The sequence below is a fragment of the Patagioenas fasciata genome, chromosome Z (assembly GCF_037038585.1).
Source record: "Patagioenas fasciata isolate bPatFas1 chromosome Z, bPatFas1.hap1, whole genome shotgun sequence".
Classification (NCBI taxonomy): Eukaryota; Metazoa; Chordata; class Aves; order Columbiformes; family Columbidae; genus Patagioenas; species Patagioenas fasciata.
The window spans coordinates 1,947,501-1,962,849 of NC_092560.1; the positions used below are offsets into that span (position 1 = coordinate 1,947,501).

The 15,349-nt window shown below is 41.5% G+C and overlaps 1 protein-coding gene across 4 annotated transcripts in view; it reads left to right on the forward strand.

Annotated features, from left to right (window-relative positions):
- The window catches only part of ARB2A (ARB2 cotranscriptional regulator A), a 261,097-nt gene that overhangs the window by 115,087 nt on the left and 130,661 nt on the right, over positions 1-15,349 (forward strand). For all 4 annotated transcript variants that reach the window (XM_065861305.2, XM_065861304.2, XM_065861306.2 and 1 more), the window contains exon 7: positions 8,239-8,457. In XM_065861305.2, coding sequence (XP_065717377.1) covers positions 8,239-8,457 — 219 coding nt within the window. The remainder of the gene's footprint in view (positions 1-8,238; positions 8,458-15,349) is intronic.

Consider the following 15,349-nt stretch of genomic DNA (forward strand, 5'->3'; position numbering starts at 1 on the left):
CAAAAAGCCTTTTAAGCAACACGAGACCAGGCTGCATGTGAGACTGATTTGCAAAGTATTTGCAGTGAGGACTTGCTGACGTTTAAGAAATACCTGTGTGTTCTTGCTATGCGCTGTCTGAGCAGGAAAACTTGTGTGATCATAAAACCCATAGCAAAGATAATTATTATTTTTTCAAAACCCTGATCCTATACATCCCTACCAGAGTTTCACAAGGCGTTTTTCATCAATATTTGCAATTTAAAACGTATTAACGAAAAAGATTTTTAAGCTATATTTTATGTATACAAAAGGGTCACAGATGGTAAAAAGATTTGTTACCGTGAGGTACTGTAGCATTTTGTGATTACAAAATTAATCTATCTCTAATCTATTTAAAGAGTTTTTGCCATATAATGAGCAATATAAATTATTAATATTTTCATGTTCTTAGGGACTTTCACAGCCATAATTTCACCAACACAGCTGTTTGACCCAGTGACATCATGTTTTGCATATTTTTGCATTTTAATGAGTTAGTCATTTAAAAGGTTACAAAGAAACCATAACTCATAAGTAATTAAATTATTTAGCAGAAGAAGTATAAGAAGGTCCTGTGACACAGGTCACTGTGGGAAGGAGGGAGCATCGACGCGCCGAATTGCACCTGTTTGTTGAAGAAAGGTGCAAGCCAGAACCTTTACTTTTGGATCGCAAGTGGCTGTTTTCTCGGGAAAGTGGGTGAATACTCGCACGTACTAAACCCAACCGCGTTTTCTGTCACCGAGACGTGAGGTTTTCAGGCTGCAGTCACAAACAATGCTCAACGCTAAATGGGAGTTGTCTTTCAAGACTTGGGTAACTTCAGGGTATTGCATAAAACACTTATGTGCATGACACATTTCCCCTCTACAGTGCTGAAATACAGACCTTCCAGGAGATTGATGTTTAATCTTTTTCTGTAATGGTTTAATACATATAAATTCTTGGAGATGAAAGGTAAAGGAGAAGAATGTGGCAATTTGGGTTGCCTTTCTGGAAGCTGAAGATGTTACAAATCCACACAAACCTCTGATCCCATCAAAATATCTACAGAACAGCTCAGAAAATGTTTACCGAAAGAATTTACACAGCTACAAAATGGAAAGAAATTAGGTGCATTTTAGAATAAATGTGCTTACTTTTCCATGTTGCGCTATGTAAGAAATACATACTTAAAGCCTGTTTGGGGGTATATTCGTTACAAAGTTTGAATGAGAATAATTAAGACATACTGCGATGTTCTCGGGGAAGAGGCAAAGTGGATTGGAAAGTGAATTTTCAGTTGAGAACTTGCACTGTTGGCTGATGGGACGCTCAGAAATACCATAGAAACACTAAAACCATTCCGCAGCGCAGCTTCAGCTCCGCACCTTGTTTGAGGATAACTTTGAGCGGGTAACTGCTTCTCCACTTGGTTTCCCTGCCTGTTAATTAAAACAAATAACTACTTCTGTGGGTTTTATGAAGAACATTTGATTTGGTGTTGTTTCTGGTGCACAGCTTTCAAAAAATTAAGTTCTACGTCAATCCAAGTCACGTTTTAATTAGAATCTGGATGAAGAAGCGGGATGCGCACGAGGTTCTTGTTTGAGGTGGTGCACCCTGTTGAAGCCTCTGAGATTTTTGTCAGAAAATAAAGTAAAACGGTTTCACGAGAGAGGGGGGAGAAGCTTTCAGAAGACAGGACGAGTTCTATGAGGTGTCACTATAAGGTGTCAACTGTTGGGTTCGTTCTTTCATGGGTTTGTGGACCCCAAAGCTGTGTGCGCTTAGTGAAGAAGAGCAGGACCTGTTGTCGCAGCCCAGGCAGTTGTTACGGGTGGATTATTCACCCCGTGTGGGGTGGATTATTCACCCCGTGTGGGTTGGATTCGCTTCCATTGAGCCCCCAGTGATTCCTCTGGGTTCACATCAGGGACAGGCGATGGGGCTGAGGTTTATCAAACAACATCTGCAGCGGCGTTTGGACACGAACCCAGTTCTCTTCTGTTTATTGGCAGAATTAAGTTAGCGCTATGGTTTGGTTTCTTGTATTTCGCTTGCCGCGAGAAATAATGTTCTGCTGAAAATCCTGGTGAAAAATCCTTACCAAGAACACAGCACACAACCGAGGGAGCGAAATCGCTGCGATTCACGGACGTGTTTGTTCAGTTTTGGCCTTGGGAACAAACATCATAGAACAGGATTGCGGATCTTACACATAGACATATTTGGGTTGCTAATTATAGATAGATGTAAAACATGAATTCGTTTCGAAACTTTTCAGCAGTAAACTCAAAATGCGGTAACAGATTATCTGCTCTGGTTGTTTTTTTAGCCTTTGAACACTGATTTGTTTAGTATAGCTGCGCTAGCACCAAATTAACAAATAGCGAAGTAAAACATACTAATGGCGTATTTTATACTTTCAAGCACAAAGACTCTGTATGTGGTGAAATAAGATGGATACAGTTGTGCACGCAAATAGATGCGGACCAAATGCAGCGAGGAATTAAAAGGCAGTAACAGAAAGGAAATGAAGAGTTTATTGTTTTTATGGCTCTAATATCCATTAAAAGTTAGTAACACAGCAGGTGACAGTTCGGGTAAGTGTAAAGTGAATGTTTTGAAATAAATAGCGGTTGGATGACCTGGGATGTCAGGGCTCTAGACAAGGGTGTGTGTTTGTCAATATATCCTACATGTTTTACAGACTCCTCAGGGAACGGGGGAAGATACAATTTCACCTTTTCTGTGCCAAAACATTTTAATTATATCTTCTTCCAAGTACAGCGGTTCAGTAACCAAGGAGCTGACATTGATGCATGTGTTGATAAAGCTGCAAACATTCAAAATGAGATTAACAAAGATTTTGAGGAAAGGGTGACAGCTAATTTTGCACAGTATTCTGCATCTAATTCAGGTCAGTGTAATGATAGAATATTTTATAACTGTTGTGTCATCCAGAGGGACTTTTATGATGCTTTGTGTTTCTGAGGATTTGTCTATATGGAAGTATAGTTCTTAATGCATCGCTCAAACAGGTTGAAACTTTTTTTATTGAACGTCTGTTGGTTGTAGCCACGAACAGGAATAAAGCATAATAAAATATAAACAGCATTTAGAAGCAATTTTATATATCCATCAGCATTCATCACAGTAATAGGTTCCTTTTGTCTAATTCACCTTGAAAGTATTGACTTCGGATGCGAAATGGAACCGAAACTACCGTACCCGTTGTGCAGCGCCGGTAAATATTTGCAGAAAGATCGGACGGAAAGTTATATTAAGTGTATTTAAATAATCAAACTGTAGTTTCTTTGTATTGTGTGAGACCTTTTGAGAACATCTCAATGTATTTCTGCCCTATTCTCCTCCCCGTTTGAAGGCAACTGACATTCTTCTTTCACTTTTCTTTTTTGTTTGTGAAATTTTCTTCTTCTTTTTTTTTATCCACTCACTTCTCCATCTGCTTTCACTTTTGTTTGCTTGGGCCGTCTCTCATCCCAACTTGATAATGAGGAATGCGGTGTGACCCTGACCTCTATCAGCCCATGCATGACCTTCTGACTCCCCCACATAACCTCTGACCTTCTCTTTGACAGCTTGATTAATTACCCTGTGTTATGATTTATGAGTAAGTGCTATGTAAAAATAATAGACAACAGGTGGTCCTCTAAAAACTTTTTGTGGCATGTTTTCTTTTCCTGCCTAACTTGATGAGCTATTTTAAGTCGGGAACTTGGTGGGACAATGTGTGTTTGGCAGCAACACGGCATTTTTACACACTTGGACACAGCGCTGGAATTCAGGGACCCGAGGTGTAACCGGGATGGAAATATCGCAAAGTATTAGCAGGGGTGCAGTTGCCAAAAAATGTGCACGGGGTGGAAACAGAAAGCGGAGTCAAGTGAGTTTTCAGGCGTTTCAGTCTCAGGTCACGTCTTGAGAAAATTGCTCAAATAATGGAGGGGGCATTTTTCAAGCTGAGCGGCATCTCCAGCAGCTACATTTACTTTAACGCTTCGCTAGTGACTTCTGATGGGTTGTCATGACCTCATCCCACCGCTGCACCTACGATGTCGCAACGGTGACACAGACGCGCCCTCCCCGTGGAAAAGATGGGACGTGGGCAGAAGACGCATCTTTCAGAAAGACAAACGGACACCGCCGTGTCCGCTGTCACCACGGGCAGAGCTGAGCACTTTTCAGTCGCTTTTCCCCCCTGTACCCGGGAATTAACTCCGGTCTTGTTGCCAACGATCTAAATAGAAGCCTGAACTTGAAAATCCAGGTTGATAAAGCTTAGGAAAATGATCTCTTTCAGACCCTCGCTCACGGTCCTAAAAGATAGTTACACAGGTCAAAAGATTCCTCTCCAGCCCTGACCTCTCTGGTCACATATGGTGCCCCGTTTTGGTGGATTAATATGCAGAGCTGAATGCTTTCAGCTCGTTATTCATGTGGCCAGGAAGAAGAGGTTTCAAAAGATTTGGATTTTGCCTCAAATACTTTGGGGTTCCTTTTATTTTTTTAGCCTTACTCTTGCTGTCAGAGGCAATAATGTTGTTGTTCTTTCCGTTTCCAACATCTTGCTTGAACTTCCAGTGAGAGGCAGAAAGTACCGCTCCATCTCTGGCTGTGGAAAAAAGCCCTTCTGCATTGTTCTGGCTTTGTAGTAAAGGTATTGTAACCAAGATTCGTGATTCTTTCCAGCACTTGATTTTGTCAGCCCGCTTTTCCTTTTGTCATCGTGTGCTGGCTCAGTCATAAGTGTTAATTCTGTTTTATTTATGCACCTGAAAGTGGACTTTGCACACAGTCTCCAGTAGTTACCTGGAGGATGCTTTCTATAGGTTACACTTTACTTACCTTGCAGCATTGGAATTTGGGGAAATAGCCATTAATTGGGTGTTTTAGTCTGAGAGAGGGACTATAATCATATCCACTGAGCTAGCAGATTAGAGGCTGGAACTCGTGTTTATCGGTGTCTGCCCTGATTATTGCGTCTCATCACAGATGCGCTAATGGGGGATGCGGGCAGACCTTGGCTGCTGTGCAACATCTGTATTCTCAAAGCACGGAGACGGGCTTCTTCAGTCAGCGCGATGCTGGCAGAGGGGGGTTGTACCAAAGTTTAGCTTTTTCACGTGAAAAAAACTCCACACTTCACTATTACGTGCGTTGGCAACACTCTTAATGTTTTACTGGTGGCGGCTTTGGAAACTGCCCTGGACGATGCCATTTCCATCACAAATCACCATGTTTTAATAGTGCTATAACCTCATGGTAGCCAGTATTGAGATTTTTAATATTGTGAGGCATATACTTCTGAATATGACTTTCATTTTAAAATATAGTTTCTAATGAATGTGATTTTGTCTTCGCTAAACAGTCATGACAAAGACTGTGTATCCTGCCTGTTATTGAAGTTTGCTAAAAACCTTTTTTATGCACTCAGTTTTCCATTGACTCTGCTCCACCTTTTATTTAATTTTCTGATTGCACTAAAGTTTAATGGTGCAGCTGTGCCCATGTGAAATTGAACTTAAAAGTTGCGTTCTTTACATAGACATTATTTAGAGCTGGGTATTAATTTTCATTAGTGAATGCTTGGGCTAAGGCTAAATGAGAGAAGTTGTGATTGGGTACAATTTTACCAGTCATTTTGGGTTTTTGAGTTGCTCTATAGGTCTTACCATCAAATCTTCTTGCTGGTTCCCTTGTTTACATCTCACAGTTTAGGATGCAGAAGCACAAGGGAAGGGGAATACACTACATCATGTAAGCAAAACAATCTGAAAAGAGATTACTTTCCCAAGAGAAAGCTGTATGATTTGTAAGAACTTTCTTTTCTCAATTATGGGAAAACCCATATCAGTTATTACTTAATTATTTTAATTGTACTGATAGGAACGGCCTGCGATCTGGGAGGAATTTTGTTTGAAGTCTAAAGGGGCACATGTTACACTGCCTACAATATAATTGATAAAAATCCTTTAATTGATTTATGAAATAGTGAATTTAAAAATGGAATCATATTTCATCTGTTGATGTCTATGTGAAAAATTGACATTGTGTCCTCATAAAATTGGACAAATGAGTCATGTAATTTTCAGTTACATAATCAATAACTTAGACAAATTCTGCTTCTTTGATGATTTATGTGTTTGTTTTGTGGTCAGCCTGAAGTGGACACGGAGTTTCAAAATCACTGTAACACTCGCAGACCTGTAATAAACGCATGAATTTTGCATTTGGCGTCGTATAGAAAGCAAAACGAATCGATGCACAGAACAGCTCTGCTCAGAACGAGAAAACAGCCCGGAGAGCCCCAAAAAACAGCAAAACGCCGCGAAAACGTGGTCACAGTGAGGTCAAAAGTCACCCCGAGACGTGTAATTTAGCGATGCCCGTGCGTGTTACTCTCCCCTGCGGCAGATTTTGGGCTTTTAGCGTTCAAAGTGGGAAATTTTCACGTGTTAATAGCACAGTACTGCGTGTTAATGTGCCCAGCCATGGCGTGGGTGGATTTTAATACTTATCTTCCGATTTAAAAAAAAAATTTAAAATATATCTTCCGATTTAAAACTCGTCGTCCTCTTAATTTTTTGTTTTCCTCTTCTCTTTATTAATTTATTTGCCCGTTTGTTGGTGTTCAGCCCATCTCGGTTCGCCGGCCGGCAGGGCTGTGGCAGCAGGCCGCTCGCTCCCGGCGCCGCGTCGAGCGAGGAGCCAATTTTCTCTTTGGCCTACGGTGACCTTTTTTTGACTACGTCCCTCACGCCAGAGGCGGTGTCCTGAATGCCTCCGTTTCACCCTGTTTAGCAGAGTGCAACCGTGCCCTTTAACTTGGTTCTTTTCGGTGGGAGGAGAAGCCACGGCAAGCGTTTTTGAGAAGGGCACAAGGACGAGGGGTAGGAACTCCCTTCAGATGCGATTTTGATAACTAGCCGAGTGTGTCCAACTGTAGAAAATCACCGAGTGACAATCTGTCTACCTGACAGTGGCCACAATGCGCTACAAGGTTTGTGAATGGCTCTAACAGATTAGAATAAAGCGAGCCCAAATAAAGTATCTTTTGTTGGCCTGGGCTTGGTTTGCTCAGGCCGGCCTAGGTATGGGGACCTCTTTGATCCTTGTGGTAGCCCAAGTGCAGAATGAAGCACCGAGTGAAAAGCTGCAATAAAGCTGTTCAGCTAGATAATTAATACAGACGTTTCCAAAAAGTAAGTCTTTGTTAGAATTTACTTTTAAAGGACAGCTTGGTTTTGGCTGGGAACCCACAGTGACTTTAAGGACTCATCTGTGAAGCGCACGTGCTTCTCCTTTCTCCCCGCGATGGCGATTGTATCTTCCACTAATATTACAATACTTGTGTGATTTGCCATGATTTAAAAAATCATAATAAAAGAATCGGGTGGTTTATACAGGATTTGTTTGTCATTCATAAATTCATGTGTTTTTCAACCGGCTGGTTTTCCGAGGCACAAAAATGCAGCGGGGATGTTCAAAAGCACCCTGCGGGTCACGAATTTACTCCGGATTTGTTGAAAGCGGGACACGATCCCAGTGAAGTTTTAGGGCAGATTTAAAGATGTGCTTGAAAGTCATCCCCACAGTAAAAGAGTCGGCTTGTGAGCAATACCACTGAATCGGTTTTGGTATTGATTCCTTGTTACTGCCGCTATTGGCTTTTGCATGGTGTGCTTGTTGTCAGCCAGACAAAAGGTTTTACTGTTTTAAACAGCAGGGAATAATTTTCACATGCTTTCTTTTATATATATATATGTATATATATACACACACATATATGAAATCCCTCCATCCTCTTTATTTTAAAGTTTTTTATTGGCTGGGTATAAAGCATTTTATTCATCATTATGTAGAGTTCTTAAAATAATATTTTGCTTTTACTTCTCATACTCTTTTCTGCAAAAGTCGTATAAAGTGCTTATGAATAAAACAACATATTAAATTAGTTTAAAGGTGAAACAGGCAACTTTTCTGGTGCTGAGGGATGTGTATGAGCATAAGTGCACACACAGACACATACTCGCACATCAATATCCCTTTAATGACAGAAGTGAAACAAACAGAATATTCTTAAAAATACCCTTCTATAAATTACGTTGTGCGAATTTACTGAAATAAATATAAAAGTTTTTAAGAGCATTAAAGCAAATGCAAAGCATTGATTCTCCTTTTTCATATTTTTGTGTGTCTCTTCTAAAACAGGAGAGCTATGGAGTAATAGTACTGAATCCCAATGAGAACTATATTGAAGTGGAGAAGACAAAAGCCCAAGTGCAGCCGTCTTCTGATAGCTCAGACGAACCTGCGGAAAAGAGGGAAAGAAAAGAAAAGATCCAGAAGGAAACAAAGAAGCGACGTGACTTCTACGAAAAGTATCGAAATCCGCAAAAAGAAAAAGAAACTACGCAGATGTATATTAGAGTAAGTTTCTTTTTGTGTTTTTTTTTTTTCCCCTTCTTTAATGATTTATAGATAAGTTTACTGCTCCTATTATCTAATAAACAGCACACTTTTTAAAAAGAAACATATTACCAAGATGGCGTTCAAGAGTTCATATGGAGTTCCTGGCTCTTTATTGATATTTTTGTCACTTATTGAATGTGAAGTTTTGGTAGAGTTACAAAACATTCCTTTCCAATTTCAAAGGGGAACATCAAATAAACCCCAGAGGAAGTCACTGGTGCTATCAAGAAAGAGAATGATTTAAGGAAGACTTTGTAAAAATAATTCTATAAACAGAGGTGTACATAAGAAACACTTTCTAGAGCAGCTTAAGCAATGTATCAGCTTCACAGGTCATGCACGCATTGTATTATATTGTCTTATACTGGGGAGACAGTAGTCACAGGCTGGTATTTTTTAACGTATTACCTGCTGAATTAATAGTGTATTGCGGAAAATACCTGTGTTCATCTGGTGCGGTAGCAGATTTACCTTATAACGCATTGTTTTCATGTGAGCAGCCATCCATTGTGTTTCAGCTGAACTTCTGAAGGCAGATAAAGGAGGAGAGTTATTAATATCTTAATAAATATTTAAGCTAGAATAGTTCGAGAATGGAGTAATAAGGAAACTCTGTCCCTTGCTCTTTTCTTACTCAGTGAACCTTTGCACTTTGTAATGCTACCAGCATGGGATCGTTACAGCAGCGCTACCCGAGGATTTCAGATTCTGCAGGGGGCACAAACAATATCATTTGCTCTTTGACACATTCTGCTTCATATACATACTATGCATTATACATTCGAGACTGAGTCACGCGATTTTCAAAACCTTTATTACAAAAGTTAGCGTTTCCATTCGACGGTAAAACATGTCAGAAACACCACGGTGTAGTTGAAACAGTAAAAATATATATGCCTTTCTGGTGAAAACAGGAAAACCCAGCAAAAGACATGTTGGAATAATCTTGCATTTTAATACCTTCCTATTAATTGTGGTTTAGCGTAGTGGCGCTTGTAGGAGAAATAACAGCTGTGCTGACTGGTTTAAAAGGTTTGTGACCTGGATGCAAGACGATCACTAATGTTACTGTGTCTCTTGAGAAACATCTCACTACTGATGACGGGAAACAAAGGGACATTTATATGCATTCAGATAGTCACCACAGGCCACTGTTGTTTCTATCTGCTGCTCTTTATGGAAGATTCCACCACTCAAATCCTGCTTCTTAAGAGGAGCAACCAATTTTGTCGGAAACCGGTGGACGATGTCGCTGTATATTTAGTCAACACGCTGGTCTGGTGTCCCCTTGGTGAAAATGAACCTGTTTTTCGATACCTTCTCGTGGCTCTTTTGCTTGATGAGGTGTGAAATTTGGCTTCGGGAGGTTTGAACCCCGAAACACAAAATGCACGACTCCATCCCATTTTCCTTTTTTGCGTGGCTCAACGTGACTGCTGACATTTGCTTCATTTCAACCTCTTCAGACCAAGGAATGAAATAGCATAAGTTTCAGTGAAAGTGTGGGTGACGGTGAATTAACTAAAATCATGTTTTTTGTCGGGGTTTTATTCTGAAAGAATCCTCTGGAGTTTTTCCTTTAGTAGGCTCTAATATGGAGAATTTTTGAAAAAGAGCAAAAAACATCCCTTTTTCAGCATGTAGCAGGACAAATGGCCACAATGCCCTATTTGCGATGTATTTCTCACCTCCCGTGCTTGGATCCATAGGTTTACATGTGTTATAGGAATCGCCCTTCGTTTCTGGGCTCTTGAAGTAAAACGTGTTCACTCCACAGAAATATTTAAGGGTGGTCTATGCTTCGTAATTATCTCATCAAAGGGTTTAAAAACCTGAGCAAACCTCACATCATCTTTGCGAAGCGGGGGAAACGGGTACAGAAAGTCTAAATATCGTCACAACAAGGCATTGACTTGTTCTCTTAGGGTCATTGAGATCTGTTGTGATCTGATGAAAAAAAATGCCATTTGAGCAAATTAAAGCTTTCTGGGTGATGCTTCCACTTGTGCAGTTAGATTTTCCAATAACTGGAAAAACTGAACTCTTCCATGGTAAATTTCTTTAAATATTTTCTTTATTTTCATAAGGAAAAAAAAAAAAGGCAAATATCTGGGATATGCAAAAATACATAAAAGCAGAGTCTTAAAACACAAAATCTCAAATTGCACTGTAGTTTTATACCAAATGAGTATAAATAAAAACGACTATGGGAGCATGTAGTGCGTTAAGCGTAGTGCTTGAAAGATCAAAGAACTTATTGTTTCATGCTGGAAGTTTTCTTAACTATGAAATAATGTACTTTCTGTCATACATTATAGCTTGTTAGAGAGACTGATTTGGTCTGGGCAATAAACATCATGTCAAACATTATGGCAGAAAAACCTGGTTAATATGTTTTGTAATAAGACAGAATTTTTTGTTCTTGAAAACATCTGCCAACTGAATTCATGAGTGAAGACAGAAAATGTCATCAATTCAGTAACAATCTTATAAATTTGGTTTCTTTTTTGGCGATGCGAACCAGGGAAAAAACTTCTTGATAATCAGCATTGACTATAATACTTTAAGGAATGATTAGACAAAAGCATTTTACTTTTATATAACATGCTAATGAATGCATATGAATTTTAATACTCTTACTGTTCAGATTTTAACAAGCATATTGCCAGCAGATCGTTTTAAAAGCATCTGTTTTTTAATGTGTTGAATGGAAGATTGAGTCAAATAGCTAAATATGTACATACATCCTTTTAAAAAACATATTTCTATCCTTACTTACAGATACTACCATTTTTTCTTAGGCCACCAGAGGCTGCTGCTGTACATACTGGCTAATGCTTCCCCCCAGAAACTTAATACCCAGCCAAACTTCATTTATTACAGAACTGAACTGAGAATTTGTTAATCTCCAACCTTTTTCTATGGAAACAGATCATACAGGCTTAAATGTGATGTGATTATTCCCTGGGTCCTCCAAGCTATCTCCCACTCCCTAAGGATTCGCACACGTGTCTTCTCTATGTTAAAAACACTTAGAAATGTACATCAGTATTTTGTAAACCAGCGTTCGCCACTTAAACAATGGAACAATGAATGGATTCTGAAATGTTATTAAAGAAAAAAATTATGAGCCACTTAATTTTGTAATAGCAGCAAATTGCAATAATGTTGTTGGCGTAAGAGTCAAAGGATGGCAAAGAAGCAATGAAGGAAAAGGTAGGAAGAAGCAGTACCTTCTGTCAGGCCAGGTGATGGGGTTACACCTTCTGAGCAAAAGGGATAATCCTTTCCTAGGCCTGTTTGCGAGGAATTTTTTTCCTTTATTTTCCACTGAGTTTAGTTTCTTTGATAATTTGTACCGTAAATATTATTTTTACTATAGCACAGTCTGTAGCAGTGCTATTTGTACTAACAGCCTGTCAGTGAAATTAATTTTGGATGCAATGAACTTCTCATAAATTATTTTTCCCGGAGATTAAATAATAGGAAAAAGGTGATACACAGCTAATTAATTTCACAGAATCGCAGAATGTGAGGGGTTGAAGGGCCCTGGAAAGCTCATCCAGTGCAATCCCCCCATGGAGCAGGAACACCCAGCTGAGGTTCCACAGGAAGGGGTCCAGGCGGGTTTGAATGTCTGCAGAGAAGGAGACTCCACAACCTCCCTGGGCAGCCTGGGCCAGGCTCTGACACCCTCACCCCCAACAAGTTGCTTCTCCTCTTCCAGTGGAACCTCCTGTGTTCCGGTTTACCCCCATTGCCCCTTGTCCTGTCACTGGTTGTCACCCAGAAGAGCCTGGCTCCATCCTCCTGACACTGCCCCTTTCCATATTGATCCCCATGAATGAGTCCCCCCTCAGTCTCCTCTTCTCCAGCTCCAGAGCCCCAGCTCCCTCAGCCTTTCCTCACACGGGAGATGCTCCACTCCCTCCAGCATCTTGGTGGCTGCGCTGGACTCTCTCCAGCAGTTCCCTGTCCTTCTGGAACTGAGGGGCCACAACTGGACACAATATTCCAGGTGTGGTCTCCCCAGGGCAGAGCAGAGGGGCAGGAGAACCTCTCTGACCTACTGACCACCCCCTTCTAACCCACCCCAGGTACCATTGACCTTCCTGGCCACAAGGGCCCAGTGCTGGCTCATGCTCACCCTGCTGTCCCCAGGACCCCCAGGTTTTACTAAAACCATATGCACCAGGATAATTTGTGCCAGTATTTAGGAGAAAGTGGTAAAAGGCGGGTTTATTAATACACAGTGAAGTATGTGACGGGTGCTGGTGTGGAGAGTCTCTGGCTGTGTGCTGTGAACAAGCCAGGGCTTGATGCGGCTGTGCTACACGGAAGGATTTCCCTGAGACACCAGAGACAAAAGGAAAGTAAACAGAAGCCGCTCTGCCCTCGACCCAGGCTGCAGGAGGGGCGTTGCCGCTGCGCATGAACAGTCTGTGAACAGTGCCCTGCAGCCAATCACCATAGTGGGGGGGGATGAGTGACTGTGAGTGTAACCAATTGTAGCCTGCGCTTGCCGCATGGCCTTTTGGTATAGAGTATATAAGGCTTGGAAAAACGTGGTCTCGGGGACATTGATATTCAGTGTTGTTTAAGAGTTCATTAAAGAGTACGGATGGTAAATTCACATTGAATTAGACTCCTTACTCTCGCCCGGCCCGCCCGTTCGATCAAAGAGCTTATGCCGGCGTCTGGATTCGTCGAATTTGCTACCACTACATTTGGTAGCAGAGGATGGTTCGTTAGCAGAGCATAACGCTTCGGATCTACATGCTGGTGGGACAGAGAACCTGGTGCGGCCTCACCTGAAGCATTCTTTGTGTGCAGGGCTGGGCAACAGGATAAAAAGGAGATAAAGAGCATCCAGAGGAGGCTACGAAGCTGGTGAAGGTTTGGAGGGGAAGCCGTGTGAGGAGCGGCTGCAGTCCCTGGGTTTGCTCAGCTGGAGCAGAGCAGACTGAGGGCAGAGCCCATGGGCTGCAGGTTCCTCAGCAGGAGCAGGAGGGGCAGGGTGAGCTCTGCTCTGTGACAGTGACAGAGCCCAGGGAACGGCAGCAGATGTGCCAGGGAGGGTCAGTGGGACATGAGGAAAAGGTTCTTCACCCAGAGGTGCTGGACACTGAACAGGCTCCCAGGGAGGTGTCACGGCCCAACCTGACAGTGTGCAAGAAGAGACTGGACAACGTCCTCAGACACACGGGGTGACCTGTGGGGCAAACAGAGGTGAGGGACGCAGAGAACATCCTGCCAGACCTGGGCGTCAGGACCCAAATCTCCACAGTCTCAGACGAACATTTATATTGCGACAGCTTTTTTTTTTGTTGTTTTTTTTACCCTCTTACAACTTCCACAGTTACTTTACCTATGCATCTGAAATAACACACGGCTTCATCGTGTCTGTGTTTGCCTCTCAAAGCCCACTACTTCCTTCTGTTCCTGTGAAAGCTCTTTAAATTTTAAGCAACAGCAAAATCATGCAGGCAATGGAAAATGAGACATGATTAGAAGCTACCGTGGCTTTGTTGTTCTCGCCCCTCATGCCGCTGGGTGTTCAGAGCTAAACAGGACACGTTAGGTAAAGCCTAAAAGTCTATTTCCTAACAGTCGTGGACGTGTAATGACATTCAGGGTGTTCTGGAGAGATTTGGGTGATGTCCTGTAAGATCCTGGCCCAGCAACTGGAAGCCGAGCTGAGGACTTTAAAGTATCTAAAAGGGGACAGAGCTCCTAAAGAAAGGTCTCCGAATCACTGTTACAGGGGTCAGATAAGTTTTACGTTCCTATATATGCACAAAAGCAAGATATGTATGTGTCATATTTTGTTCTATAGATACCACAATGAACAAGCACCTTACATGAAATAGCAAAAGTATGTAGAGTTTAAACTATAGTAGTATTCAATTTATGCATAGGCTTCTTAGCTTGTGTGGTTAAATTGGGTATTTTTGAAGATCGTGAGATTGTAAAACTTCTTCTGTTATGTTTTGTGTCTGCTAGTCCGGGAAAGTTATATTTGTCTTCTTTTCCTTGAGCAAGTGAGAAATCAGAGAGGGAAGATTTTGCATCTCTTCAAGAGCGCCACCAGCTCTTGGTTCTGCCATACCCTCTCCTTCTTCTGCATTTCACAAGCGTGGTTTAATCAAAGAAAAGGACTAAATCGGGGCTGTCTAGCTTTGGTGTTTTCCAGACAGGTCATCTGGTCCATCCTGCTGCCAATACAGATTGCCCTCTGCAAGTATCCTTTGCCATTTATCTTACAGAAACACAGGATAACATCCTTTTAGCTGATACCTAAAACAGGGATAATATCCTCTAACCTACCGCATGCAGTTGCACGTTTTGATGCGAGATTTCGGTGTGTTTGGGAAAAAATTTGGCAGGGTCTCAAGTGGCAACATGCACCTTTTTGTAAAACTTGAAGGTTCTTTATGTGATTTTCACTTGGGGACCAATGGACCATAAGAGCCTTGATATAGAATCATAGAATCATTGCTATGGGAATAGACCCTCAGGATCATCGAGTCCAACCGTAAAGAAAAACCCATAAAACATACAGTGAGATAGGAGGAAAACTGAGATATGGTGAAAATTGAGAGATTGTGAAAACTGAGAGATAATGGAAGTTCATTTCTGAGATAAATACATATAGTCATCTTAAGATGAATGGTGCTGTTTCAAAATAAACCTATCCTATGGGGACCCAATTCCCCACCCCACTGATAGAAATATTTGTGGGGGTTTGGTTAGGGGATATGAGCACTGTACCGAGCTGCACAGGGGTCAATAAAACAGCATTTGTGGAGTCCTAGGAGATTAATGTCAGCAGATGGGGAACCAGGGCGCA